The sequence below is a fragment of the Schistocerca cancellata genome, chromosome 3, assembly GCF_023864275.1.
Source record: "Schistocerca cancellata isolate TAMUIC-IGC-003103 chromosome 3, iqSchCanc2.1, whole genome shotgun sequence".
NCBI classification, from domain to species: domain Eukaryota; kingdom Metazoa; phylum Arthropoda; class Insecta; order Orthoptera; family Acrididae; genus Schistocerca; species Schistocerca cancellata.
The window spans coordinates 707685316-707713216 of record NC_064628.1 but is presented as its reverse complement, the minus strand read 5'-3'; the positions used below and the strand labels follow the sequence as shown (position 1 = coordinate 707713216).

Genomic DNA, 27901 nt, shown 5'->3' with positions numbered 1-27901 from the left:
AGTTACAGGTAGAGGAAGTGTCACGAAAGCAGAAAAGTAATGTGGGGGTGCATAAATCCTGTTAACAGATGTGCTTCTGACGAAACAACTGGACGGGAACCTGCTGTTTGTTAAACAAGTTGAAAAGAAAGGAATGAGCATTAGTTAAAAAAAATGGTGATGGCAATGTGTCTATGGTGATAAGGATGTGCTGAGAGGAAAATTATCAGGCAGTGATATCTATGTAATGCACTGTGAATATTATAAAGCAAATAACAATACAATGATGCTCCACAATGGCAAAACACATCAAATGGTGGAAAATACAGCAACAGCCAGACAGACAGAAATTTTGTGGCGCCAAAGACTTTGACACAGAGAAGCTTCACCCAAAATATGTGGAGTCACTAAGTATAAAGAAAAATGTAAAAAGAGTGTGTGTGTGTGTGTGTGTGTGTGTGTGTGTGTGTGTGTGTGTGTGTGTAAGGAGAAACGAAAAGAGGGCCTTCCAAGCCAAGCCAAACTACTACTGAATATGTTCTAGAACTGATACATGGTGATATGTGTTATATTAAGCAGACCACCTTAAGTGGAGCACATTACTATGCTACTTACCTGGGTTATCACTCAAGATATTCGATAGTGAAAGTGCTAAAGCGAAAAAGTGATATGTGTGACTCTGTTGTAGAGTTTAAGGGATGTACAAGAGTTAGATACGGGGAGAAAACTGCAAAGTTTCCAATTGCAAAATGGAACTGAGTACATCAATAGCAAACCTGAACAATTGTGCAAGGATGAGGGCATATTATACTGGAAAAGCACAGTTTACTCTCCCCGTCCAATAGAAAATCCAAGCACCTGAATCAAACACTTACATCCATTGTGAAGTGTCTAATATTCCTAGATGGTTTGCCCAATACCTTTAGGGGAAAAGCTCTGATGTTTGCCTGATACATCCAAAATAAATGCTCAGCAAGATCCTTGGTGGAAAAATCATGTCTGAAGTCTGGAAGCAGAAAGAACTTACGAAAGAAGACTTTAAAATGATCAAAGTGTTTGTTTGCACAGTCTGGAGAAGCATATTGACATCTAACAAACTTGGAGAATGGGCAGAAGAATGTGTTTATTTTTGAGTGGAACCAGGATCAAAAGGATATTGTCTTTGGAATCCTAGACAAAGAAAAATCCTTTCGAAAAGAGGTGTCATCTTTGATGAGAAAGTATTCCCTCTGAAAATTCCAGTAAACAAAGAACTAACTTTTCCAGGGGAAGTAATCAGACAGTAACAGCTGATCCACAGAGCAATGATGTGACAGCAGACAATGCCAATATGATGCAGCTGAGCTTTCCTGATCTATCAAGAGATGATGACAGTAGACCACCAAGGAGTGCAGAACCTGTAGCAGATGATATGATTGAGTCAACAGCTGCCTGAGGAGATGGGAACAAATCTGAGATTGGAGAAGAAGGTGGATACCATACTGAGGGCAGTGCAGTTACCAGCAGTGGAGGAGTGGGATGCCAATTTGGACAGTAAAATTTCTGGTGCAAATAGTGAAGTAGGGTTATGACAGTCATCTGGTGAAAACTGTGCAGTTCATGTCTCTTTTCTTTCGCTACCATGTGTAAAGTGAAAACAACTAATCCAACATCAGCAGAATGTGATTGTGTGTGTGCGCGAGTGTATACCTGTCCTTTTTTCCCCCTAAGGTAAGTCTTTCCGCTCCCGGGATTGGAATGACTCCTTACCCTCTCCCTTAAAATCCACATCCTTTCATCTTTCCCTCTCCTTCCCTCTTTCCTGACGAAGCAACTGTGGGTTGCGAAAGCTCGAAATTTTGTGTGTGTGTTTTTTATTGTGCCTATCTACCAGCGCTTTCCCGTTTGGTAAGTCATGGAATCTTTGTTTTTAATATATATATATATATATATATATATATATATATATATATATATATATATATATATATATATATATAAATGATTAATGGAAAATCTCATATAGAGATGTGAAACAAATACTAACAAAGAGATAGAGGGGCTGGCCAGTACTTACCTCAGCTCAGTACAGCCGATAGATACACACAAAACAAAACCGAAAATTTATGTTCCTAGCTTTCGGAACAAATGTTCCTTCATCAGGGACGAGGGAGGGGAAAGAAAGGGAAGAAGGGAAAGGAGATTCAGTTACTCACAACCCAGGTTATGAAGCAACAGGGAAAGGAAAATAGGGAGGGTAGCAAGGATGGAGGCATGGTTGTCAGAGGCCTCTGACAACCATGCCTCCATCCTTGCTACCCTCCCTATTTTCCTTTCCCTGTTGCTTCATAACCTGGGTTGTGAGTAACTGAATCTCCTTTCCCTTCTTCCCTTTCTTTCCCCTCCCTCGTCCCTGATGAAGGAACATTTGTTCCGAAAGCTAGGAACATAAATTTTCGGTTTTGTTTTGTGTGTATCTATCGGCTGTACTGAGCTGAGGTAAGTACTGGCCAGCCCCTCTATCTCTTTGTTAGTATATATATATATATATATATATATATATATATATATATATATATACAGGGTGTATACATGGACAAGGAAAAAAAATTCCCGGATTTCCCGGTTGAAAATACACTTTCTCCCGGATTAAAATACATTTTCTCCCGGGTTAAAATACACTTTTTCCGTGTTAAATGACAGTATAAATTTCCTCGGCACTGTAAAACTTATCAGTCCTTAGAATGTTTATGGTTTTCTACACAGACGTAGAATTTGCCGACACTTTAGAAAACGAAACCCAGGGGGGGAAAAAACACGTTGTGGAAATATCTTTGCTGTGCAGCAACATGTACGCTGCATTTCTTCGTTCTACGGAGGTATAAATTCGAATTCCACCAAACACTGCATGTTACTTTTCGAAGCAATGAAATCGAGATTGCGACGCGCTTTTGTAAGCCAGTCATAGCTCATGTCACGTGATCTCGGCAGCTGATTGACAGCACAGGACACGTAGTGTAGTCAACCAATAGCAAGATCACCCTTAAGTAACGCGAACACACAAAAAGAAAAGTTAATGGTTTAAATTAATATACATAGTTTTGTTATAAGAAAAACAAAGCTTTCACAAATAATATTGGCCTCGAAGATTATTAAGCTGCAAGAGAAGCTAAGCTTCCACATTTAATGCTGATCATTTTGCGCTTGTTACACTTTAAGATACATCACACAAATGTGCCAGTAAAAATTTTAATAACGACGTAAATGTCTGATCTGGGCTCGAAATTCTTCTAGATGATCGTCCTCAAAGAGTTGATTTTTAAATGAGAGTCAAACTCTCCGTGATTTAAGAAATTCATCGTACATTCTCGCACATAGTTGATCTTACGTAAAAGGAAATTTACTTTGAAAGTAACACTTTTCAAACAACCATTCGCAAAGTTTTCTCGTGATCTGTAAGAAATTGGTTCGTTTCAGCAGTTGCCCGAGAGCGCCAGATAACAGGCGTCACTGCGCCTGCGCAGCTACGATGACGCAGGAAACCCGTATGTTCGTATGTGTAAAATATTAAAAGATCTTGCATTATGTCATAAAAGAAACAAGACATCAAAGGATACTTCAGGAGCGTCGGAATTTCGTGAAATATATACTAAAATGCATAATTCGGCTTAAAATGCTCAATCGTATGTCCAGATTCGGATGTAAATTTTCTTGAGTACCAGTATTGTATTATCTCATGTTTGGTTCTTTATTATGGCATAATGCCATACGAGCCAGAAGATGGAAAACGTGCACTTGAAATGCAGCGAACAGTTGAAACTAGCCAACAGTGCGAACTTAAACACTTCGTTTCAAATAAATTGACTGCCTCAGCGCAAAATATCAGTAAAAGCCAAATCTCTTTAGCAAACAGACAAAAATAACTTCATTGTTCTGCAAGGCGATTAATGCTTGACTGTCAGAAAGGTGGAAATAAAACCTGAAACTAACAACATATTTTAGCCTTCCGTAATTATGGGAACGTAAGGGACGATAAATAGTTTGGACAAGAAGAGAATGGAAGCTTTCGAAACGTGGTGCTACAGAAGAATGGTAAAGAGTAGGTGGGTAGATCACGTAACTAATGAGGAGGTATTGAATAGGATTGGGGAGAAGTTTGTGGCACAACTTGACTAGAAGAAGGGATCTGTTGGTAGGACATGTTCTGAGGCATCAAGGGATCACAAATTTAGCATTGGAGGGCAGCGTGGAGGGTAAAAATCGTAGAGGGAGACCAAGAGATGAATACACTAAGCAGATACAGAAGGATGTAGGTTGCAGTAGGTACTGGGAGATGAAGAAGCTTGCACAGAATAGAGTAGCATGGAGAGCTGAATCAAACCAGTCTCAGGACTGAAGACCACAACAACAACAACATATTAATTCATTTGGTAACTCCCGGCCACAGAAATCCGTTTTGTTTCCATTTAATGTGAGAGCAATAAACGAAGAAGAACCAGCAAAATCACTAAACGTAAACACAGGTCACGTGAAGACTACCCACCCCCCCACTACAACTCAAGACTGCTCTGTGCATCAGCCCTGGATCTACGATATTTCCGAACCGGAGCAATTTGGATAGTGGCACCCAGCCACACATCTGTTGCCAGAAGCGGGAGAAGATACTACCCATTGGCGACTCAACTGCGCATGCGCAAGAGCCCGCCCGCAACTGCTCAAATGAATCATATGTAAACAGCTGTCATGTCACGCTCATCGGAAGCAATTTGTTGTTAGGAAGCACTGCGTATTCTTCCTAAAGCCTTTGACACACTTTGGTTGGCAGACGCTTGTATGAGCACTGTTTTGTTGTTGTATATGGTGCGTTTGCGACATAAGTTTTATTTTCGTTTTTTTTCTGTCGTCCATGTTTTTTTTGCTGCAGCATTATTCTGAAGAAGCGGGATACAGTAATGCAGCATTATTCTGCAGAAGCGAGATACAGTAATGCAGCATTATTCTGCAGAAGCGGGATACAGTAATATCCTTCGTTAGAGTATTGGTTCTTACCAGTCAAAATCACAAAAATTTAACTGGTAACTAAAACAACAAAAAATTCACGGAATTCTAAAAAAATTCCCGGGTTTTTCCCGGTTTTCTCCCGGACGAAAAAATTCCCGGGTTTTTCCCGGATCTCCCGGATGTCCCGGGTCGTATACACCCTGATATATATAGTTATAATAGAAGGAAACATTCCACGTAGGAAAAATATACCTAAAAACAAAGATGATGTGACTTACCAAATGAAAGTGCTGGCAGGTCGACAGACACACAAACGAACACAAACATACACACAAAATTCAAGCTATCGCAACAAACTGTTGCCTCATCAGGAAAGAGGGAAGGAGAGGGAAAGACGAAAGGATGTGGGTTTTAAGGGAGAGGGTAAGGAGTCATTCCAGTCCCGGGAGCGGAAAGACTTACCTTAGGGGGAAAAAGGGACGGGTATATACTCGCGCACACACACACATATCCATCCACACATATACAGACACAAGCAACAGTGTGTGTGTGTGTGTGTGTGTGTGTGTGTGTGTGTGTGTGTGTGTGTGGGCGCGCGCGTGAGCGTGCGAATACCTGTCCCTTTTTTCCCCAAAGGTAAGTCTTTCCGCCCCCGGGATTGGAATGACTCCTTACCCTCTCCCTTAAAACCCACATCCTTTCGTCTTTCCCTCTCCTTCCCTTTTTCCTGATGAAGCAACCATGGGTTGCGAAAGCTTGAAATGTGTGTGTATGTGTGTGTGTGTGTGTGTGTGTGTGTGTGTGTGTGTGTGTGTGTGTGTTTCTATCAACATACCAACGCTTTCATTTGGTAAGTTACAACATCTCAAAGATGAGACTTACGAAACAAAAGCACTGGCAGGTCGATAGACACACAAACAAACGAACACAAACATACACACAAAATTCAAGCTTTCGCAACAAACCGTTGCTTCATCAGGAAAGAGGGAAGGAGAGGGAAAGACGAAAGGATGTGGGTTTTAAGGAAGAGGGTAAGGAGTCATTCCAATCCCGGGAGCAGAAAGACTTACCTCAGGGGGATAAAAGGGCAGGTATACACTCACTCACTCACTCACACACACACACACACACACACACACACACACACACACACACACACACACACACACATCCGCACATACACAGACAATGTGTGTGTGTGTGTGTGTGTGTGTGTGTGTGTGTGTGTGTATATACCTGTCCTTTTTTTTCCCCCTAAGGTAAGTCTTTCCGCTCCCGGGATTGGAATGACTCCTTACCCTTTCCCTTAAAACCCACATCCTTTCGTCTTTCCCTCTCCTTCCCTCATTCCTGATGAAGCAACGGTTTGTTGCAAAAGCTTGAATTTTGTGTGTATGTTTGTGTGTCTATCGACCTGCCAGCGCTTTTGTTTGGTAAGTCTCATCATCTTTGTTTTTAGATATATTTTTCCCACGTGGAATGTTTCCCTCTATTGACTGTAGTGCCTTTCTGTGGTAGTGGTATACTGTATGTGAAGGTGGTGGTGGTGGTTAGTGTTTAACGTCCCGTCGACAACGAGGTCATTAGAGACGGAGCGCAAGCTCGGGGTAGGGAAGGATTGGGAAGGAAATCGGCCGTGCCCTTTCAAAGGAACCATCCCGGCATTTGCCTGAAACGATTTAGGGAAATCACGGAAAACCTAAATCAGGATGGCCGGAGACGGGATTGAACCGTCGTCCTCCCGAATGCGAGTCCAGTGTGCTAACCACTGCGCCACCTCGCTCGGTTACTGTATGTGAAGGTTTTCTGTAATACATTTATCAACAGTGACAAAGTGTATGTTTTGATTGAACTACCCACCCACATCCATGTGTCAATACTCGTTGCATATGTAAAAATTATAACACTAGTAATGTAACAGCTTTTTATCTTCCTTGAAATAATAACACCTGTTAGTTTTAGAAATGCAGCATATTTACAAATGAAATGTTTTGCCTTGTTTTTGACTTGTGACTATAAAATGTGCTGCAGAACGAAAAAGGTACAACGTACATAAACTCATACTGTGAGTGGTGAGATACCATGTATCCACCACTGTGAACAGTAAGTTATTTGCAAATTTGTATTCATTTTGTAAAATTATATTCAAAATGTGGCACTTTATTATATACCATTGTAATAGTACCATGACTAGAATTAATCTAAATCTGAAAAAAGAAAGGATGCAGACTGTCAAAGCACCTGAAGATGAGCCCTCAGGACTCAAAATGCATAGTGCATTGAAATAAAATCGTGATTGTGACTGAAGCCAGTTGGTCTTTATTTTATGATAACATATAATGTTAAAAACTATCTAAGTCTCCAGAAAATGGCTGCATGCCTTATAGCATGTCTGAATGGAATGGATTATAACAGTCTAGAAGAGGGACAGATGTGCAATGGCTGTAACTAACTGAAGCTATTGAAGCACCAAGACACTTGAGGTGGTTGCTATGTTCTGCCTGTAGTATTTCATGAAACAAGGTACAAAAGAACAGTACTGTCAAACAGGTGTCAAGTTTATGAGATAGCATAATTACAAGTATCAAAATCAGAATTTTGGGACACATAATAACAAGGAAAGGAGGCTTCAGTTGGTTTGGGATGTGGTATTCAGTTTATCAATATCTCACCAACTATCTGAACTGTCAGTTAAGAACATCATGGAACTAATATTTTACAGAAAATCAGGTCCAGGAAATAAATGTGCTTGTGAAACAATGCATTTTCTTATGCAAGATATCTAGCTTTCGTATAAAATGTGACACACTACTAAAAGTATTTCACAATGTGGTACTGATAAGGAGCACACCTAAAATGATATCACCTCAGACAGACAAACAGATCACATACCATATTCTGGTTAAGAAGGTAATTGTAGACCTTGCTGGTCATACAAAAATAGACATTATAAGAGTAGATAAAATTTCATGAACTCTGCATATAAGTAAATCTTTGTCTTTCTTGAATTTTAAGGCATATGAAAATAATTACCACGAAAATTCTGCAAGCATATCCAAAATCTTGAGAAGCTTTTTGAATTCTGATACAAATGTCTTGTGTGTTTTCTTGATCTTACAGTGAACTTATGTCAACTACAATATAATTATAAGCACATGTTACGTAACTACTCATAAGGCATTTAGTGATTAAGGGAGAACTGTTGTCTAACTGCACTGGAAGATGGAGGGATCCGGGAGGGGGGTGGGACGGGTGGAGGGGCCCGAGAGGGGTGGGGGTGGGGGTGGGGGCCAGTATAGGGATCAACCAGCACACAATACAATAGTTATTGCTTATTTCTTTCTCACCAACAACCACTTTTGTTTATATTTGGCAGGTCAGTTGTGTACAACCTAAAATTCTCCATTTTTGAGGAAACCATGAGTAAAGTTCATGAAGCACAACTGATTCAAAACTGGCAGGCTTGAGACACAATTGAACACTGCACATCTTTCATCACCATATATGGGATCTGCAAATGCATATTTTCCAAAAAATGGGGGAAAGAAACATTTGTGACAGGCACTTACACCACTTAACAAAACTGCTGCTAACATAGCAATCAAGGTTCTCAAAGCAGACAACCTCCATTTGTTTCCCCAAATGCATTCTGAAGTTCTTTTTTTTTCATTTTTATTGTTTTCCTTTTTATAATTGTTATGAATAAAAGGACTGATGAGGTAAGTAAATCAGTAATGAATAATAACAAGGTAGGCAAATAAACTACTCAAACAACATGAATTACTAACATTTTTTCATTTTCCATTTTTCCTTACTTGCTTGAAAATTAATGTAGGTGTGTTCTGTCTATGTAACTAAATGAAAGGCAGCTTAATAAATGAAAAGCACCAGTTTGCTTTTGTTCTACAATATTATTTTTATTGCTAACCGGTTTTCGGCTTACAAGGCCATCTTCAGGCATTTACTGAGTATTATCACCAAAGAAGTTAAATGTTAGCAGACAACATTGGAAGAGAAGTAACACATCTAGAGTGAAGTAGAAACATACAGTGAGTAACATCTTTGCAATGAAATAGTAAAAACTGAACAGTACATAAATAACAATGGAGTTGACAGGAAAACCTTTAGCACAAAATAAGAATAGCATGCCTACATAACAGTTTCTATTGATAAACAAAACTATTGAAATAAGATAAAATTAGTACTAGGCAAGGCTGCATCAAGAGGTATGAAACATGGAGAGTAATACACAACCAATTAAAAAAAAAGAAGAGACAGTTGTCAATGTAAATACAGAATACACGAGGAACTTAAGCCATATCAATACAATAAACAGAAATTAATAAATGCAGGAAAATTGAGGTGTTTGAGGGAACCTACAGTTTGAGAGTGTGGTGGTACAGCATTTTAACATTAACATTACAATCAAAGCAGTGGCTGTATACCAGTTTACATTAAATAAATGAGCAAAGTAAAATATGAACAGTATTTGATGAGACAACTACAAGGGGAGTTAAACATGGACAGTAATACAAGTACAAGTTAAAAGCAAACCCTTAACTATTGAAACTACAGCATATGTGGAATACAAAGGCAACTGCAACAAATAAAACAACTTAATGACTACAGGAAAATGGGAATATGTAGGAAGAGAGAGTGTGCAAGTAATGAACAACAAAGATGATTAAGTTCCTCGTGTATTCTGTATTTACATTGACAACTGTCTCTTCTTTTTTTAATTTGTTGTGTATTACTCTCCATGTTTCATACCTGTTGATGCAAACTTGCCTAGTACTAATTTTATCTTATTTCAATAGTTTTGTTTATCAATAGAAACTGTTATGTAGGCATGCTATTCTTATTTTGTGCTGAAGGTTTTCCTGTCAACTCCATTGTTATTTATGTACTGTTCAGTTTTTACTATTTCATTGCAAAAATGTTACTCACTGTATGTTTCTACTTCACTCTAGATGTGTTACTTCTCTTCCAATTTAACTTCTTTGGTGATAATACTCAATAAATGCCTGAAGATGGCCTTTAAGCCGAAAACCGGTTAGCAATAAAAATAATATTGTAGAACAAAAGCAAACTGGTGCTTTTCATTTATTATTATAATGTTGTTCTACCAAGAACCGATGGAATATTCTGTTAATATGAAAGGCAGTTTGTTTCTTGCCATAGGCATTTTGCTTCTTTTATTTGTGAAGCATCTTTGGTGGTCTATGATACATGTTTCTTTTTATACATATAATAAACGTATTACGTAGTAGATACAATATGTTACTATGCTATGTTTTGTCGTGTTTTTCTCTTGTTTTTCAGATCAGAAACAACTTTTATAGAACAAACATCGATTTTCAGTGTTGTTAGTGCATATTATTCCATATGTATGGTCCTTGAGAAGTGTTCATTCAGACCTCGTGCTCCAGCTGGTTGATTTCCAGCATTTTTTCAGCCACATTTATTATAACACATCAAATGCACTTTTTGAGGTCTTTTGTGGTCTATTTGAGTATGTTTAAAGAGTATACTGTTGCCAGCTGACACTGCATGTCTGTCTTTTGTTTGTGTGGTTTGATATATTTGATACGAATTGATCTGTGTGCGCATGACACACACACACACACACACACACACACACACACACAGAGAGAGAGAGAGAGAGAGAGAGAGAGAGAGAGAGAGAGAGAGAGAGAGAGAGAGAGAGAGAGAGAGAATCACAAACTGAAAAGTGCAGGTTATGTGTTATAATTTTATAATAGGTGTTGGTGAAAAACATGCTGAAAATCATGTCCATTATAATTATCCGGGCTGTTATGCCGTGGTCGGTTGATGAATGCTGTGGTGATTCCCAACGTTTCGTCTCCGACTGCGGGAGACATCTTCAAGGGGGTCCGTAGCTTGATGGAAGATCCAACACACACACTGGCTCGCTACTGACTGCCGCTAAATTCCGTGTCCGCGCGCCTTCGCGCCGCGGCGTGACGTCACGTGTTTTGAAAACGTCAGTGCAATTGGCCGCTGTTCGTCGCCGTCGATCGCCGTTGCCATCACCCAGTAGTGGACGAGTGGTACACATCTTCTTTAACACCGGCATCCATATACCGTTTAATTTGACGCCCTCCTCCTTTCTGTTGAAATTATTTGGGTGTTTAGCGATTTCGATCGCCTCCCTGTAGAGCCTTTCGTAATATCCGCTCGTGGCCGCTAGTACTTGCGTCTCCTCGAAACGAATATTGTGGTTCCCTGGCTGGAAAGCATGCTCCGCAACAGCTGATCGTTCTGTTTCTCCTCTTCTACAATTTCCCTTGTGCTCTTCCAAACGTTTAGAAACAGTTCTTTTAGTGGTACCCACATAAACATCACCACAGCTGCATGGGATCCTATACACTCCAGATTTTTCCAATGGTTTGCGAGCGTCCTTGGCAGGCCTAAGGTATTCCTGTATCTTCCTGGTGGGCTTGTAAATTACGGTAATATTCCGCTTCGTCAAGATCCTCCCTATTCTTTCCGTTACATTTTTAACAAACGGCAGGAAAACCTTAGATTTTGCAGTAGCCTGTACGTCAGTATGATTTCTGCGTGGCTGCCTCAACGCACGTTTTATTTCGGCGGACGAATATCCGTTCTTCGTTAGTGCATTGTGGAGATGTTCCATCTCAGCGTCGAGCAACTCAGGTTCACAAATATTTCTAGCTCTGTCCGCTAACGTCTTGATAACACCCCGCTTCTGCTGTGGGTGGTGGTTCGAATCCCGGTGCAAATAACGGTCCGTGTGCGTGGGTTTGCGGTACACTGAGTGGCCCAATCTACCGTTTTCGTTTCTAAACACAAGCACATCGAGGAAATGTAGTTTGCCGTCTACCTCCTCTTCCATAGTAAACTGAATTCTTGGGTTTATACTGTTCAGATGGAGACATGGTAGGGAGGAACTAAGCCGGTTCCACGAACATCTGAACAGTATAAACCCAAGAATTCAGTTTACTATGGAAGAGGAGGTAGACGGCAAACTACATTTCCTCGATGTGCTTGTGTTTAGAAACGAAAACGGTAGATTGGGCCACTCAGTGTACCGCAAACCCACGCACACGGACCGTTATTTGCACCGGGATTCGAACCACCACCCACAGCAGAAGCGGGGTGTTATCAAGACGTTAGCGGACAGAGCTAGAAATATTTGTGAACCTGAGTTGCTCGACGCTGAGATGGAACATCTCCACAATGCACTAACGAAGAACGGATATTCGTCCGCCGAAATAAAACGTGCGTTGAGGCAGCCACGCAGAAATCATACTGACGTACAGGCTACTGCAAAATCTAAGGTTTTCCTGCCGTTTGTTAAAAATGTAACGGAAAGAATAGGGAGGATCTTGACGAAGCGGAACATTACCGTAATTTACAAGCCCACCAGGAAGATACAGGAATACCTTAGGCCTGCCAAGGACGCTCGCAAACCATTGGAAAAATCTGGAGTGTATAGGATCCCATGCAGCTGTGGTGATGTTTATGTGGGTACCACTAAAAGAACTGTTTTTAAACGTTTGGAAGAGCACAAGGGAAATTGTAGAAGAGGAGAAACAGAACGATCAGCTGTTGCGGAGCATGCTTTCCAGCCAGGGAACCACAATATTCGTTTCGAGGAGACGCAAGTACTAGCGGCCACGAGCGGATATTACGAAAGGCTCTACAGGGAGGCGATCGAAATCGCTAAACACCCAAATAATTTCAACGGAAAGGAGGAGGGCGTCAAATTAAACGGTATATGGATGCCGGTGTTAAAGAAGATGTGTACCACTCGTCCACTACTGGGTGATGGCAACGGCGATCGACGGCGACGGACAGCGGCCAATTGCACTGACGTTTTCAAAACACGTGACGTCACGCCGCGGCGCGAAGGCGCGCGGACACGGAATTTAGCGGCAGTCAGTAGCGAGCCAGTGTGTGTGTTGGATCTTCCATCAAGCTACGGACCCCCTTGAAGATGTCTCCCGCAGTCGGAGACGAAACGTTGGGAATCACCACAGCATTCATCAACCGACCACGGCATAACAGCCCGGATAATTGTAATGGACATGATATTTCCGGCCGTGAAAGTTTACATTTTAGTATGCTGAAAATCGGCCAGCTGGAGCACGAGGACCAAATGAACACATCTTCAAGGCTGCTAGTATGGACTAACGATGCTGGAAATTGTAAGGAACACCAAACAATAATTTAAATTTACAATATTTGTGCTACAAAAGTTGTTTCCATTATGAAAAACAAGAGAAAGATGTGACAAATTGAAACATAGTAATGTACTGTAATTACTACATAATACATTTATTATGCATATAAAAAAGCCTGTATTACAGGCCACTGAAGATTCTTCAAAAATAAAAAGTAAAATTTGTACAGAAGAAACAAACTGCCTTTCACTTAGTTGCATAGGCAAAAAAAAAAAACCACCTCCATGAATCTGGATGAGTTAAAAAAAATAAATAAACTAATGCTGGTCACTCTGCAATGGCTCTTTCAGTCACTCTGCTACATGTCTTCAATTTCCTTTGGACAACTAGATGGATGGTACTTGCCATATAAACATTCAAAGCAAATATTCGTGACACCAACAACATCTAATGAATGTAGTCTTCGTGCAACTACATCATTCCCTCCAAAGGTTTGGTAGGACACAGATTATGTTTACATTTAAAAATATTTCTTTTTGACGAATTAATTTTGATGTATGCTACAAATACTGTGAAACTGAAAATTGGTACTGGAAGCTGATCATCAATTATGCTGTAAATCGTTATTGCCTCCATGGGACAGTGCAATGCTCATTGAGTTCCAAAAGAATTTTTAAGCTTCAAGATAATGTTTTTAACTTGGCAATTAAAAATACAAATATCACATGGCTGGCACATAGGTGTGCAGTTTGGTGATATTACTTCTTCTGTGCAGGGCAACTGACCCTTGTCATCTATAAACAGGGTAGCATACGTGACAATTGGTTTCTCTCCCCCGGATACCAAATATCAGATAGAACCTGTTACCAGCAATTTATGGTTTCAAATTTTCTCAAGATATGTTTTTCAAAGTGAATTTGTCAACTTCCTGGATTTTTAGCAAGTGAATTAATCAACTTCTTCTATAACACAATGACCAAATTACACACTAGTATTTTATAAACACAGGGAGACTTCAGGCAACAATTTTCAAATGGTGTGATGTAATATTGTTCTGTGTAGGAATGTGTTATTTTATGTGTACTGCCATCTGCATCAACAGCTCATTTTTCTTTGTTATGGGATAATGTGCACTGAATGCGTATGTTTGCAGCAGTCTTACTCTGAATAATCTTTGTACAATGAGTCTTAAAATTTTAATTATTCAGTAACCCAAGTCACTCGAGAAATTTATTTGCTTGTTGTTGTTGTTGTTGTGGTCTTCAGTCCTGAGACTGGTTTGATGCAGCTCTCCATGCTACCCTATCCTGTGCAAGTTTCTTCATCTCCCAGTACCTACTGCAACCTACATCCTTCTGAATCTGCTTAGTGTATTCATCTCTTGGTCTCCCTCTACAATTTTTACCCTCCACACTTGTATTGATTTACTCACCTTCCTACCAATTTTAATGTCTGGAAATTGAGCATTCATTCTATGCTTCCCAGCCAGGTGTCTTGTTTAGTATATCGGTGGTGCTCATTCGTCAAATAGTGTTTACCTTACAGGTACATAATCAGCAGCTGAGTAAGTTTCTTTCCTTGATTTCTGGGAAAATATATATTTTTTGAGCCCATGTATGATGATGAATAACACTCAGTTTTAAACTGACTGTCAATATTGTCAATTTTGAATCAATCGCACAGCATGAACTACAGGGGTGATTTTCTTGAAAACTATGGTTTGGGGTCAGGTGAGCAGGTTTCAGGTGTTGAGCCAAAATATCTTAACGTCTTACAGTCTTTTATTTTAGATCGTATACAATTGACCTGTCAAATTTGAGCCAAATAGGATGCCCTTGTCTATGACCTTCCCCTTGGAGCAGTGCGCAGCGAGTACAATGGTATTTAAGTCAACATGACCAATGAAAGAGGGGAAAACTGAGTAGTCCTGCATTTGACTTGACAACATTATTGACAAGCCTGAAACAACAATGTATCATATGAACAAAGTATTAATGTATTACTTACCAATAATTATTATACATGAACAATACACAGAATCTTAAATTTTGCTGTAAACAAAAATTCTGTAAGAAACAGTACATTTGGCATGTTCCCATATGCCACAGTATTTACAGATAACACTCTAGGTGTTGTGCTTGTATGATGCCACTGTCACTGCTGCAGAAAAGTACATGCAATACAATCTGTGCATTAGCATTATTTAACATGTGTCAATTATATCACACCTCACAACATTCACCAAATAAAAATTGTATGTTGGAAGTATAACAGCAGGTGCAGCAGAAATTAACAAAGATATGTTTTCACAAATACTGGGTAAGTAACATTCTTACTGTTTTTAGAGGTACAAACCCTGTGTTCACTATTATTTTGGGACATATATTTACAAATTACATTACAACATACATGAAAAGAAGAAATAAGTGCATAGCGTTCATCCACGAGATAGTATACTAGGGTTTTTGTAATCACTATGCAGTATTGCTGGAATTTCAGTTATAAATGAAAGAAACTAGTTGTAACCACAAAAAATCTCATGAAACTTTGTCACTGATGAAGTTTTCAGTGATAAAATATATGGAGCAAAAGGTTATCTACAACATGCACAGAAATGAGAAGGCAGTTTTAGGAGATAAAGGGAAACATAACTGAGATGGAAGTGAGACATGCTTGTAACCTCTTCCCCATTTTATTCAATTTGAACGAAGAGCTGGTGACAGAAAAAAGGAGAAATTTGGGCTAGGAATTTAAGTTCAGGAAGAAGAAATAAAATTTTTAATTTGTAGTGATGACATTGTAGTTCTGCCATAGGCAGCAAAGGACTTAGAGAGATTAGTTGAATAGAATGGAAAGAGGTTATAAAATGAATATCACGAAAAGTGAAACAATGTGGTATGGGAATTAAATTAGGAAATGGGACATTAAAACTAGTAAATGAGTTTTCTACATGGAAGCTTAATACCTGACTGTGGTATAAGTAAAGATGAGGCAAAATGGAGACTGGAAATAATAAGAAAACCTTTTCTGAAAAAGATAAATATGTTAACAACCAATATAAATTTACGTGTTATGAAGCCTTTTCAGAAATTACTGATGGAGTATGGTATATCTTAAAAGTAAAGAACACAGACAACAAGAGAAGGGAATAATGGTGAAGATCAGATGCTTTGATGTGATGACCAGAAAGTACTGAACTGAACTGGTGAGAAAAAAAAAAGTTACAGAAGGTATAGGTTGACGGATTATATCCTGGATCACTGAGGAATATATATGTATGTGTCTGTGTAAAAAGACAGAAGTTACGTTCGCTGTAGTAGCTTTTTTGAAATGAAGATACTATGCAAGTCTGGTGTGGACAGCTGTATAAAATCATTATCAGTCTTCAATATGAAGATCACAACAACAAATACACAATCAACAAAGAAAATAGTTGATAATATTCTTCTTGGGTATGCAGCCGGATCATAACGTCTTCATGACACGTGCCATGACACGTGTCATGAAGACGTTATGATCCGGCTGCATACCCGAGAAGAATATTATCAATTATTACGCCGGGAAAGCCTTCGTAGCCAAAGAAAATAGTTGGTGATGGACTGTAAGGACATGTAAAGGCCATTTAGAAGTTTTTAAGGTTGTGTTTGAACTAAGTCCTGCCATCTTCGACCAACTTTGACAAGAATATTTTTATATCCTCCACTACAGTGAAAGGGCAAACACATATTTCTCCTTGTGCATGCATGTACTTGTTGCTTTATTAAGTTACACATACCACTAATTGAGTCAATAAAGTAAACCTCAATGTCACATGAATCTATGCACAATTTGCTTCCGAATACCTCAATTTCTGTTGTACCAAACTGTGATGGTGTCTGAGCACATGACAAAAACTGATACTCACGACAGCCTCACAAGATGTTCTTAATCCTCATGCCTTTTCATTATATAAATGACAATAATGTAAGGAGTAAAGGAACCATATACTTGAGATGAGTGCAGCACATACAAAAGACTGAAAATGCAGCTGAGATTTCGAACAATATCCTCGTTTGTTTTTCCACCAACTGTTCAATGCCTCAGCAATATGATGAATTGTTATCTTCATCCCTTACATTATTTGTATTCCATGCAGAACTTTCCAGTATAATATTATAGAAACATTTTATTTGTTATTATTGTAGTCATAGTAGTAGTAGTAGTAGTAGTAGTAGTAGTTGTTGTTGTTGTATAAATATCGTATCTTTCTGGGCAAATGTGTACAAAATCATTGTGAATAATGTATCAATTCCCACAATCAAAGCAAATAAGCAAATATTTCTTAGCTAGTGGCCACAATTGTAATATCCCTTATATTTTGGAACAGTGCCTCCTTCAATGGCAGATAAGAATCCCTAACTTCAAACGTTGTGCCTCTGTGTTTGGGTTTGCAATCTATTGTCGCTCAGTGGTTTCACTTTTCCCTTTATATTTTATTGTAGTTCTTCGTCAGTAACAACATCTTTCAAAAATGTTTTAACCAATATAATTTATGTTTACTACAACAAATTCACCATGAGAGGCCAAAGATGACTGTGCCTGGTACTTCTCTTTAGATGGTGAATAGTAACTTACATTTTAAAAATCTGATAATGCATTATAGTTCACTAGACATTCTAAACTCAAACTGACAGAGCAGAACATCTGTGCTGATAATAAATTGCTTGGTTCCATTCTATGTCCTGTAACAATGTAAATAATCATCTCTTTCAAATCACAATGAATTTCAGAAGAAATGTAGACATCACATTGCATTATGTGCACCCTACTCACTTCCTTTTCTTAGTATTACACTAAATGTCAACACTTCAGTGACAGTTACTTAAGCTACATCATTTTGAAAAATATGTTGTACCACATTAGTGCAAAGATGCCAGCTGTTCCTTTCAACAGAAGAACCAAAAATTTGGAGATCATAGCTCTTTCATTGCTGCTTCTCTGAAATGAAGTGGTTCTTTCAATATCTCATTAAGCCAACTTACATTATCAAGATTCAATGTGCTGCTTCTGTTTAAATTCTGAAATTAGGATAACTGTTCAAGATGAAATTATGATGATAAAATACCTACCACGTGATGTTTAACCATCAGAAAGCTAGTTAATAGGACCAAACTGTGAAAGTATTGAACACAAGACTGCCTGTATGAAATCAAGAATGGGTCACTTGGTTGTTTAAGATACTGTGCAAGCAACTGAAGTTTTAAAAAAAGCTACTCAATTTTCTAAAAACAAAGACGATGTGACTTACCAAATGAAAGTGCTGGCAGGTCGACAGACACACAAACGAACACAAACATACACACAAAATTCAAGCTTCCGCAACAAACTGTTGCCTCATCAGGAAAGAGGGAAGGAGAGGGAAAGACGAAAGGATGTGGGTTTTAAGGGAGAGTGTAAGGAGTCATTCCAGTCCCGGGAGCGGAAAGACTTACCTTAAGGGGAAAAAAGGACGGGTATACATTCGCACATACACACATATCCATCCACACATATACAGACACAAGCAGACATATTTAAAGAATATGTCTGCTTGTGTCTGTATATGTGTGGATGGATATGTGTGTATGTGCGAATGTATACCCGTCCTTTTTTCCCCTTAAGGTGAGTCTTTCCGCTCCCGGGACTGGAATGACTCCTTACACTCTCCCTTAAAACCCACATCCTTTCGTCTTTCCCTCTCCTTCCCTCTTTCCTGATGAGGCAACAGTTTGTTGCAGAAGCTTGAATTTTGTGTGTATGTTTGTGTTCGTTTGTGTGTCTGTCGACCTGCCAGCACTTTCATTTGGTAAGTCACATCGTCTTTGTTTTTAGGTATATTTTTCCTTCGTGGAATGTTTCCTTCTATTATAACCTACTCAATTTTCTTTTATTATTATTATTATTATTATTATTATTATTATTATTATTATTATTATCGCCATGTAGCTTATGCTGTCCAAATACGGCAGGCCCCACAATGACAAAGACTCACTTTGCACATAAACCGCTGCAACTGAATTCAGAATCTTGCATGTGTGAATATAGGAAACCAAACACATTATACAAAAACTTAACATCAAACACAAAAGACATGCCTGTTACCAATCATGGCAGGCCACCAAATTGTACATCAATTACTCCATGATTATCAAAATAGAATTGCATAATATTAGTTGATCTCACTGATTTGACTTTGAAAACTGTTTACACTTTACGTGCTGTATACTTGCCTTTGCATTTATTAGTATTCTTGTCTAATATTGCCTTCGTTGAAATAATGGTGCCATACCTAAACAATACAAAATCTCTTAATTTTCTGTTGGATGAACAAAGATAAAAAACATAGACCTGAATTATCATACTACAAATCATAATAAACACTGGACAAAAATGGCATAAACGAATAATGGAGGACTATAAAAATAATCACGTAAGTTTAGCAATACTTCAGAAACAATATGATACAGAAAAATCCCATTGTTGGATCAGTAAGTTTATCACAGTATGAAACTGGTTATTTAAAAAATATTCCTGAATACTTTTCGTGTTACTTTAAGTACATCAAGTAAGTAATATACAGTTACTATGAAATCGTAACCCGCATGCTCTCTCTCAAAATCATAGCACTGCAATATATACATGAATGATTGTTCTGGACTTGAGTATAGCTTATCAACACCTGGCAAATAAATGCATTTTGATATTGTGTTTAGTACAGCCTTGTATGACTGTCAGTACACACTACATAGCTGCTGCTGAAATATTCCATCTGCAGTTTATGACAAAGATAGGAGAGCATGCCAAATCTAATGTAGATCAAATGATTACTTTGATAGAAAGGTTTAGTATACTCTTTTTGGAAGCTCACTGTGAACACATGTTGACAAGGTCCTTATCAGTCGTATTCTGAGAAAGTCCTCTGATGTACAGGTTGGTTTTCGATAACTGTTCACCACTGTTGCTGCTGGCACTCCCACTGCCACCGACATTGGAACTAACATTGTTGCTGAGGCTAGTGCTAAGGGTTCCACTCTGAGACCCGGTATTGGAGCTGGAGCTGCTGTTTGTGTTCGAAGGTGACGCAGCAGTCGGTACACGCTGCGTGCCATATTGCTGTGGAACAAAAGAAGCTGGCTGAAGGATCACATTAACTTTACACACTTGAAATGCACAATCAATTACATTGCACATCATTTTATTATTTAAGATAGAAACTGTTACAGTGAAGTTAACCCTCAAACGGAGTTGTGGTGTTCTTTTCGTTACCAGTGAAACTGTACACCCCTGCTATTTCCTCCATTGGTCATTCTATTGTTGGAGGTTCCACATACCTTGTCAACAGCTGATAACAGACCTTGAAACAAACTAGAAGCATTGTCGAGTCATCTGCTTTTTCAGTGTACAGCTGCAAAGCATGGGTTGTGCCATTATTGATAACATGATACCATATGTGTTTGTTTTATATATGGTCAAAAGTTATTTATCAATATGCTACGAGAGAAAATCTTATTTCTCTGATGCTTGCTGAACAGTAGAGACTTCTGAAGTGACATCAGTGGAATTGTTCTTAAGTCATGAAATACACTCCTGGAAATGGAAAAAAGAACACATTGACACCGGTGTGTCAGACCCACCATACTTGCTCCGGACACTGCGAGAGGGCTGTACAAGCAATGATCACACGCACGGCACAGCGGACACACCAGGAACCGCGGTGTTGGCCGTCGAATGGCGCTAGCTGCGCAGCATTTGTGCACCGCCGCCGTCAGTGTCAGCCAGTTTGCCGTGGCATACGGAGCTCCATCGCAGTCTTTAACAATGGTAGCATGCCGCGACAGCGTGGACGTGAACCGTATGTGCAGTTGACGGACTTTGAGCGAGGGCGTATAGTAGGCATGCGGGAGGCCGGGTGGACGTACCGCCGAATTGCTCAACACGTGGGGCGTGAGGTCTCCACAGCACATCAATGTTGTCGCCAGTCGTCAGCGGAAGGTGCACGTGCCCGTCGACCTGGGACCGGACCGCAGCGACACACGGATGCACGCCAAGACCGTAGGATCCTACGCAGTGCCGTAGGGGACCGCACCGCCACTTCCCAGCAAATTAGGGACACTGTTGCTCCTAGGGTATCGGCGAGGACCATTCGCAACCGTCTCCATGAAGCTGGGCTACGGTCCCGCACACTGTTAGGCCGTCTTCCGCTCACGCCCCAACATCGTGCAGCCCGCCTCCAGTGGTGTCGCGACAGGCGTGAATGGAGGGACGAATGGAGACGTGTCGTCTTCAGCGATGAGAGTCGCTTCTGCCTTGGTGCCAATGATGGTCGTATGCGTGTTTGGCGCCGTGCAGGTGAGCGCCACAATCAGGACTGCATACGACCGAGGCACACAGGGCCAACACCCGGCATCATGGTGTGGGGATCGATCTCCTGCACTGGCCGTACACCACTGGTGATCGTCGAGGGGACACTGAATAGTGCACGGTACATCCAAACCGTCATCGAACCCATAGTTCTACCATTCCTAGACCGGCAAGGGAACTTGCTGTTCCAACAGGACAATGCACGTCCGCATGTATCCCGTGCCACCCAACGTGCTCTAGAAGGTGTAAGTCAACTACCCTGGCCAGCAAGATCTTCGGATCTGTCCCCCATTGAGCATGTTTGGGACTGGATGAAGCGTCGTCTCACGCGGTCTGCACGTCCAGCACGAACGCTGGTCCAACTGAGGCGCCAGGTGGAAATGGCATGGCAAGCCGTTCCACAGGACTACATCCAGCATCTCTACGATCGTCTCCATGGGAGAATAGCAGCCTGCATTGCTGCGAAAGGTGGATATACACTGTACTAGTGCCGACATTGTGCATGCTCTGTTGCCTGTGTCTATGTGCCTGTGGTTCTGTCAGTGTGATCATGTGATGTATCTGACCCCAGGAATGTGTCAATAAAGTTTCCCCTTCCTGGGACAATGAATTCACGGTGTTCTTATTTCAATTTCCAGGAGTGTATGATTTCATTGGACTCGCTTCAGAACTTTTCATTTATTTCCTGTGTTCATATGGCTTCAGATTTTCCTTTGTATGTGTCAGTGTTTTATGCAAATTTTCTGAACTTTGCGAGGTAAACATAATAATAATAATAATAATAATAATAATAATAATAATAATAATAATAAGAAGAAGAAGAAGAAGAAGAAGAAGATACTGATGGAAAATATGATCTCGAAGATCAAAATTACCCTTCTCGCAATAGTTAACATGAAACTGCTTCTGAACAAAGCTGCGAGTCAGATGATGAATAGCAAAGTGAATACAGAGAGGTGGTTCAGTGATGCGTAAAGAATGTGGAGAGCATAACTTTAATATTGAACATTTGTGAAAAAAAGTTTACAGCCATCTACTATTTCATGTTACTCCTACCACAATAAACGTCTGAATTTTTATTTTTCCATTTCATTTCGCGTTTGTGCAGGATTACATACACTTTTTTGCCTTTGTGATTTATCTGGAGGTTTTTTCTGTTAAATTGATGTTTTTTTATCATAATATATGCAAATACGAAATATATGAATAAATATTTATGATGAAAGTAAATTACTTTTCATGGCCCCACAATGCCATTTATGACACATAAAGAAGTCAATTTGTCAAAAGCACATCCGTAGCTATTAATGAACCGCACTTCATTAGTTAAATGCAACTGACATCATCACAGCGAAGATTGATTATGGAATGTTGGCACCATTATCGCATTACCCTTCAGGCTTCTAGATGTCTATAACACGCTGAAAATGAAGGAATGTTTCAATCTCTGAAGCACGTCCAATGAAATAATATTTCATGCCTTAAGAACAACTCCACTGATGTCACTCCAGAAGTCTCTACTGTACAGCTAGCATCAGAGAAATCAGACTTTCTATCGTAGCATATTTTTGCGCATTCGGGAAAAAAAATGAAACTGGGGTGGGGGGCAGAAGAGCAAAATCGAGATACCGTTCCGCCCCCTCCGCAGGCAGATCTAGCGATAGTAATTACTTTGCCCACCCATAAATATGCATTTAGTTTTGCTTTTAGTTTTGGTCGACAACGAATAAAATGAAATTGTTTTGTTTTGTTTTAGGGCGCAAAAACAACTGCGGTCATAAGCGCGCCTAAGTCAAAACTATAGAACACCAAGACGTCAATCCCAATCGGCGTAAGAGAAGACAGCTAAAAACAGGGGCGTGGAGAAAAGGCTATAAAATACACCGCAGAGAAACGAAGGTCCAGAACTAAAAATTAAATGGCCTTAACCATATGCTACGACGGATAAAATGTAAAACGCGGTCGGTTCCCCGCGCGTCGTTCGCTAAAATGGCCAATAACTCAGACTGAATACCCAAGCGGGAATAAATGCCCACTCCGTCAGGAAATGGTGGGGCAGTTAAAACTTGGGCGCAATGTGCACAAAGTGTTGGGGAGCGCCAATTAACAAATGGCGATGGCTAAAAAGGCAGCGCCCAATAAGCAACCTAGTTAAAATGACCTCCTCCCGGCGGGAGGGCCGAGAGGTAGTCAAAGCCGCTGGGAGAGGCTTATCCCATGAAGAGAAGACTAATGGCGATGCCAAAGTGACACCACCTCCTGACAGATGGCAACACAGAGATCATCGGAAGGAATATAGGAACTAGTGGGCTGAGGTACGAGGACTGCAGCCTTGGCAGCAGCGTCAGCAGCCTCGTTTCTTGGCAGACCCACATGACAAGGAACCCACATAAACATCACAGGGGCTCCATCAAGAGTGAGCAAGTGACAGTTTTCCTGGACCCGTTGCACAAAGGGATGGGCGGTGTACAGCGCACACAATTTTTGAAGGGCGCTGAGAGAGCCTGAGCAGAGGACGCAATTGAAAAGCCTGTGTCGCCGGATGCGCTCCGTGGCCTGACAGGGCGAAGAGCTCGGCTGTAAATACTGAGCAGTGTGCTGGAAGCCGATACCGAAAAACGTCGGCGCCAATGACGAAGGCACACCCAACACCACGGTCAGTCCGAAAGCCGTGAGTGTACGCAAAGGTTCTATCACGAAGTTCCATGTGAAGGTCGTGAAACTGAAGATGGAGTGAGGAGTAGTGTTCTTAGGAAGCGAATGAAGGCCAAGGTGAAAACGGGCTGCCGCACGAAGCCAAGGTGGTCAAGGGTTCACACCCACTGGGAAAGTTGCAGGTAGTGCGAAGTTAAGCCGCCAGAGCAAGTGGCGAAAGTGGACTCTACGAGGTAAGAGAAGAGGGACGCGCCCCATACTGGCGATCAAAGGAGTCGTCAAAGAATGAGGCAAAGTTGGGTGGCCAAGCATGGCAGACAAACAGTATGCATACCTGCTGGGGAGAAAGTCAAGGCGGTAGGACAGTGGACAGTGGTAGTTCAGCAATTTCGGTATACAGACACTCAATCTGGCTAGTGCAAAAGCCGCCAATGGTCAAATGGATGCCACGATGCTGAATAGTGCTGATACGGCGTAAGAGGGACAGACGTGCAGATGCATAAATGAAGCACCTACAGTTTAGTTTCTAACGGACAAGAGGCCAGTACAAATGGAGGAGAATGGTTCGACCTGCAACCCAGCAAGTACCATTGAGGATACAAAGGACACTGAGGGACCGCGTACAGCGGGCTGCCAGGTAAGACACATGGGAAGACCAAGAGTGCTTCCTATCGACCATGGGCCTCAGGAATTTTGTACTTTCAACGAATGGAAGGGCAACAGGCCCAAGATGTAAAGATGTTGGGAAAAATCAACTGCGCCGCCAAAAAGCCATACAAACGGTTCTGTCAGTGGAATTACGAAACCATTGTCGATGCTCCATGAGTAGAGACCATCGAGGCATCGCTGAAGACGCCGTGGAGAACTGCAACAGACGGCAAAATCGTCAACGAAAAGGGAGCTGGAGATACCCGGCGGAAGACAGGCCATTAGAGGGTTATGGTATAGCAAAGAGGACAACGCTCAGGACGGAACCCAGAGGCACACAGTTTTCCTCGATAAAGGTGTCCGACAAGGCAGAACCCACACGCACCTTGAAAACTCGGTCTTTTAAAGATGAGTGAAGGAAAAAGGGCAGGCGGCCACGGAAGCCCCACATGTAAAGAGTACGGAGGATACCAGTTCTCCAGCAGGTGTCTCAGGTCTCCTCCAAATCGAAAAACAAGGCCAAAGTCTGGGATTTCGGCACAAAACCATTCGTAACATGGGTGGACAAGGTGACGAGATGGTCAACTGCAGAACGACGCGCTCGAATCCACACTATGCAGTGGTTAGTAAATTGCGAGACTCCAGCCACCATACAAGCCGGGCATGAATCACACGTTCCATCACCTTCCTAACACAGCTGGTGATAGAGACGGGGGCCGGCCGAAGTGGCCGTGCGGTTAAAGGCGCTGCAGTCTGGAACCGCAAGACCGCTACGGTCGCAGGTTCGAATCCTGCCTCGGGCATGGATGTTTGTGATGTCCTTAGGTTAGTTAGGTTTAACTAGTTCTAAGTTCTAGGGGACTAATGACCTCAGCAGTTGAGTCCCATAGTGCTCAGAGCCATTTGAACCATTTTTGATAGAGACGGGGCGGTAGCTAGAAGGCAGGTGTTTGTCCTTACCGGGCTTAGGTATGGGTACGACAGTGGCTTCACGCCATCGTCCGGGAAACGTGCCCTCAGCCAGGATACGGTTGTACGTATTAAGCAGAAAGTGCTTGCCCGCAAGAGAAAGGTGCTGCGACATCAGCATATGGATAGCGTTTGACCCTGGGGCGGAGGATCAGGACGCACTGAGAACATGATCTAGCTCCCTCATAGTAAAAGCGACATTTTAGCACTCACGACTCTGAGAAGAGAAGGGTGTCGCCCGAGCCTCTTCCACTCGTTTCCGATGGAGGAAGGCTGGTGATAGTGGGAAGAGCTCCAAATTTCCGCAACATGGCGACACAAGGTATTGGAGATAGCAATAGAATCCATGATGACATCGTCTGCTGCTGTCAGAGTGGAAACTGAAGAATGGATCTTGGTCCCAGAGAGCCGTCGGAGGTTGGCCCACACGACAGAGGAGGGGGTGGAACTGTTAAAATAACTAGTGAATGAAATCCAGCTAGCTTTCTTGCTATCCTGAAGAACACAATGACACTGTGTACGCATAAGTTTAAATGAATGCAGTTGGCCGTCGTAGGGTGACGGTTAAAAACCCGGAGAACACGTCTCCGCCCGCGAATTGCGTCGCGGCATGCCTCAGTCCACCATGGGACTGGGACACGGTGTGGTAAAGGGATGTGCGAGGAATGGAACGTTTTCCAGCGGTAAGGATTACGTCTGTGAGATATTCGACCTGGCCATCACAACTGGGGAAGTTTTCGAAGGTCATCAGGGAGGAGTAAAGCCACCAGTCAGTCTTAGTAAGCTGCCATTTGAATGTGCATGTAGGTGGGGTAGGAGTCAGCAAATGGATAGCACATGGGAAATAGTCGCTCGAGTATGTGCAGAAAGAACGGACCACTCGACGAGCAAGACCTAAATATTGCCGACTGATTGATTTAAGGGGGGTTATGGGACTAAACACAGAAGTCGCCAGTACCGCGATTCCGAAGTTACTCGCGGAGGAGAAAGTGTCCGCTAAAAGTGGGTGTATCCCAGTCAGAGAAGTCAAATACAAAACGAGGAAGATAAAACTCACACAGTAGAAGGCATAAAAGGCTAGAGCAAATCTAAAAACTGGAACAACAGAGGTATAAAAGAACAGTCATTGCACGGGGGCGTGGTCCAACAATATTGCCGACTTTGATACAGATGAGTTAGTTTCGAAATAGCCATGCCACAAGAACTCAACTTTATAGGTGGCTCCAAAAACTTATTATATCCCAGAGATTGATGGTTATCCACCCACTTCTAGAGTGGATGAGAATTCTGTAATGAATAAACACTGTACTCCAGATAAGAAGAGGGATGGCAACTGCCTGCCTGCCTGCCCCCCCCCCCCCCCCCCCCCGCACCTACCGACATCTATGGTTGTGACAATCAGATTTCCGCTCCATGAAGCTACCGTCATAAGAAAATACTAAACGTCTGATACCTCAACTACGTTCTACTGTACACAGAGGTTCTTCTCCCCCCTTTCGTCCCATTTTTCTTTCGAAGTCCCCCAACTACTTACCAAAAAATTCTTCCTGAGACCTAAGACTTATGAGTGTATGTGACGAAATTCGGATACTACTACTGTCTAAAGATCTGGTCGAGAAGCCACGGCTGGTTGTACTATACAGGCAGCAGCCTAACCTCACGAAACTGGAGGGGGGGGGGGGCGTAAGGCGCCTAGTTTCGGGTGGAAATCCAGAAAATTCAACAGAATGGTTTTTCTATCCGTTTGCGTTGTTACCTGTCATCCTAACCAGTGCACATATTAAAACTCTTGCCGCCACGTAAGCACCATCTCCAGCGGCTCCGTCAGACAACGCTGCGCATCGTTCGATAAAGCCCAAATTACAAACAGTACTCTTGCTCGACCCTACGACAGCGCATAAACTTCCGTCCTGTCACGCAATAACGGCGTCAGAAAAATATATCGCGCTGTTTTTTCGAGGTAAGGGTACCCGACCGATGTTAGCGTGTCGATTTACTAACTTCGAATTGATTACTAACATTGTATGTAACAGTGACCGCTCTCAGTTTAATAATCGTAATAGGTCTACCAGTGGAAGATGCTAAGCTAGAGGGTGCTTTTGCAATCATAAAATGTCTATCAT

General features: G+C 41.4%; 1 protein-coding gene across 1 annotated transcript in view; it reads right to left on the bottom strand.

Annotated features, from left to right (window-relative positions):
- LOC126176526 (protein alan shepard) overlaps positions 1 to 27901 on the bottom strand; it is a 397767-nt gene that overhangs the window by 94495 nt on the left and 275371 nt on the right. The window contains exons 3-4 of the mRNA XM_049923682.1: positions 20014 to 20258; positions 19376 to 19434 (exon numbers count right to left, since the gene is read on the bottom strand). Of these exons, the coding sequence (XP_049779639.1) occupies positions 19376 to 19434; positions 20014 to 20258 (304 nt within the window). The remainder of the gene's footprint in view (positions 1 to 19375; positions 19435 to 20013; positions 20259 to 27901) is intronic.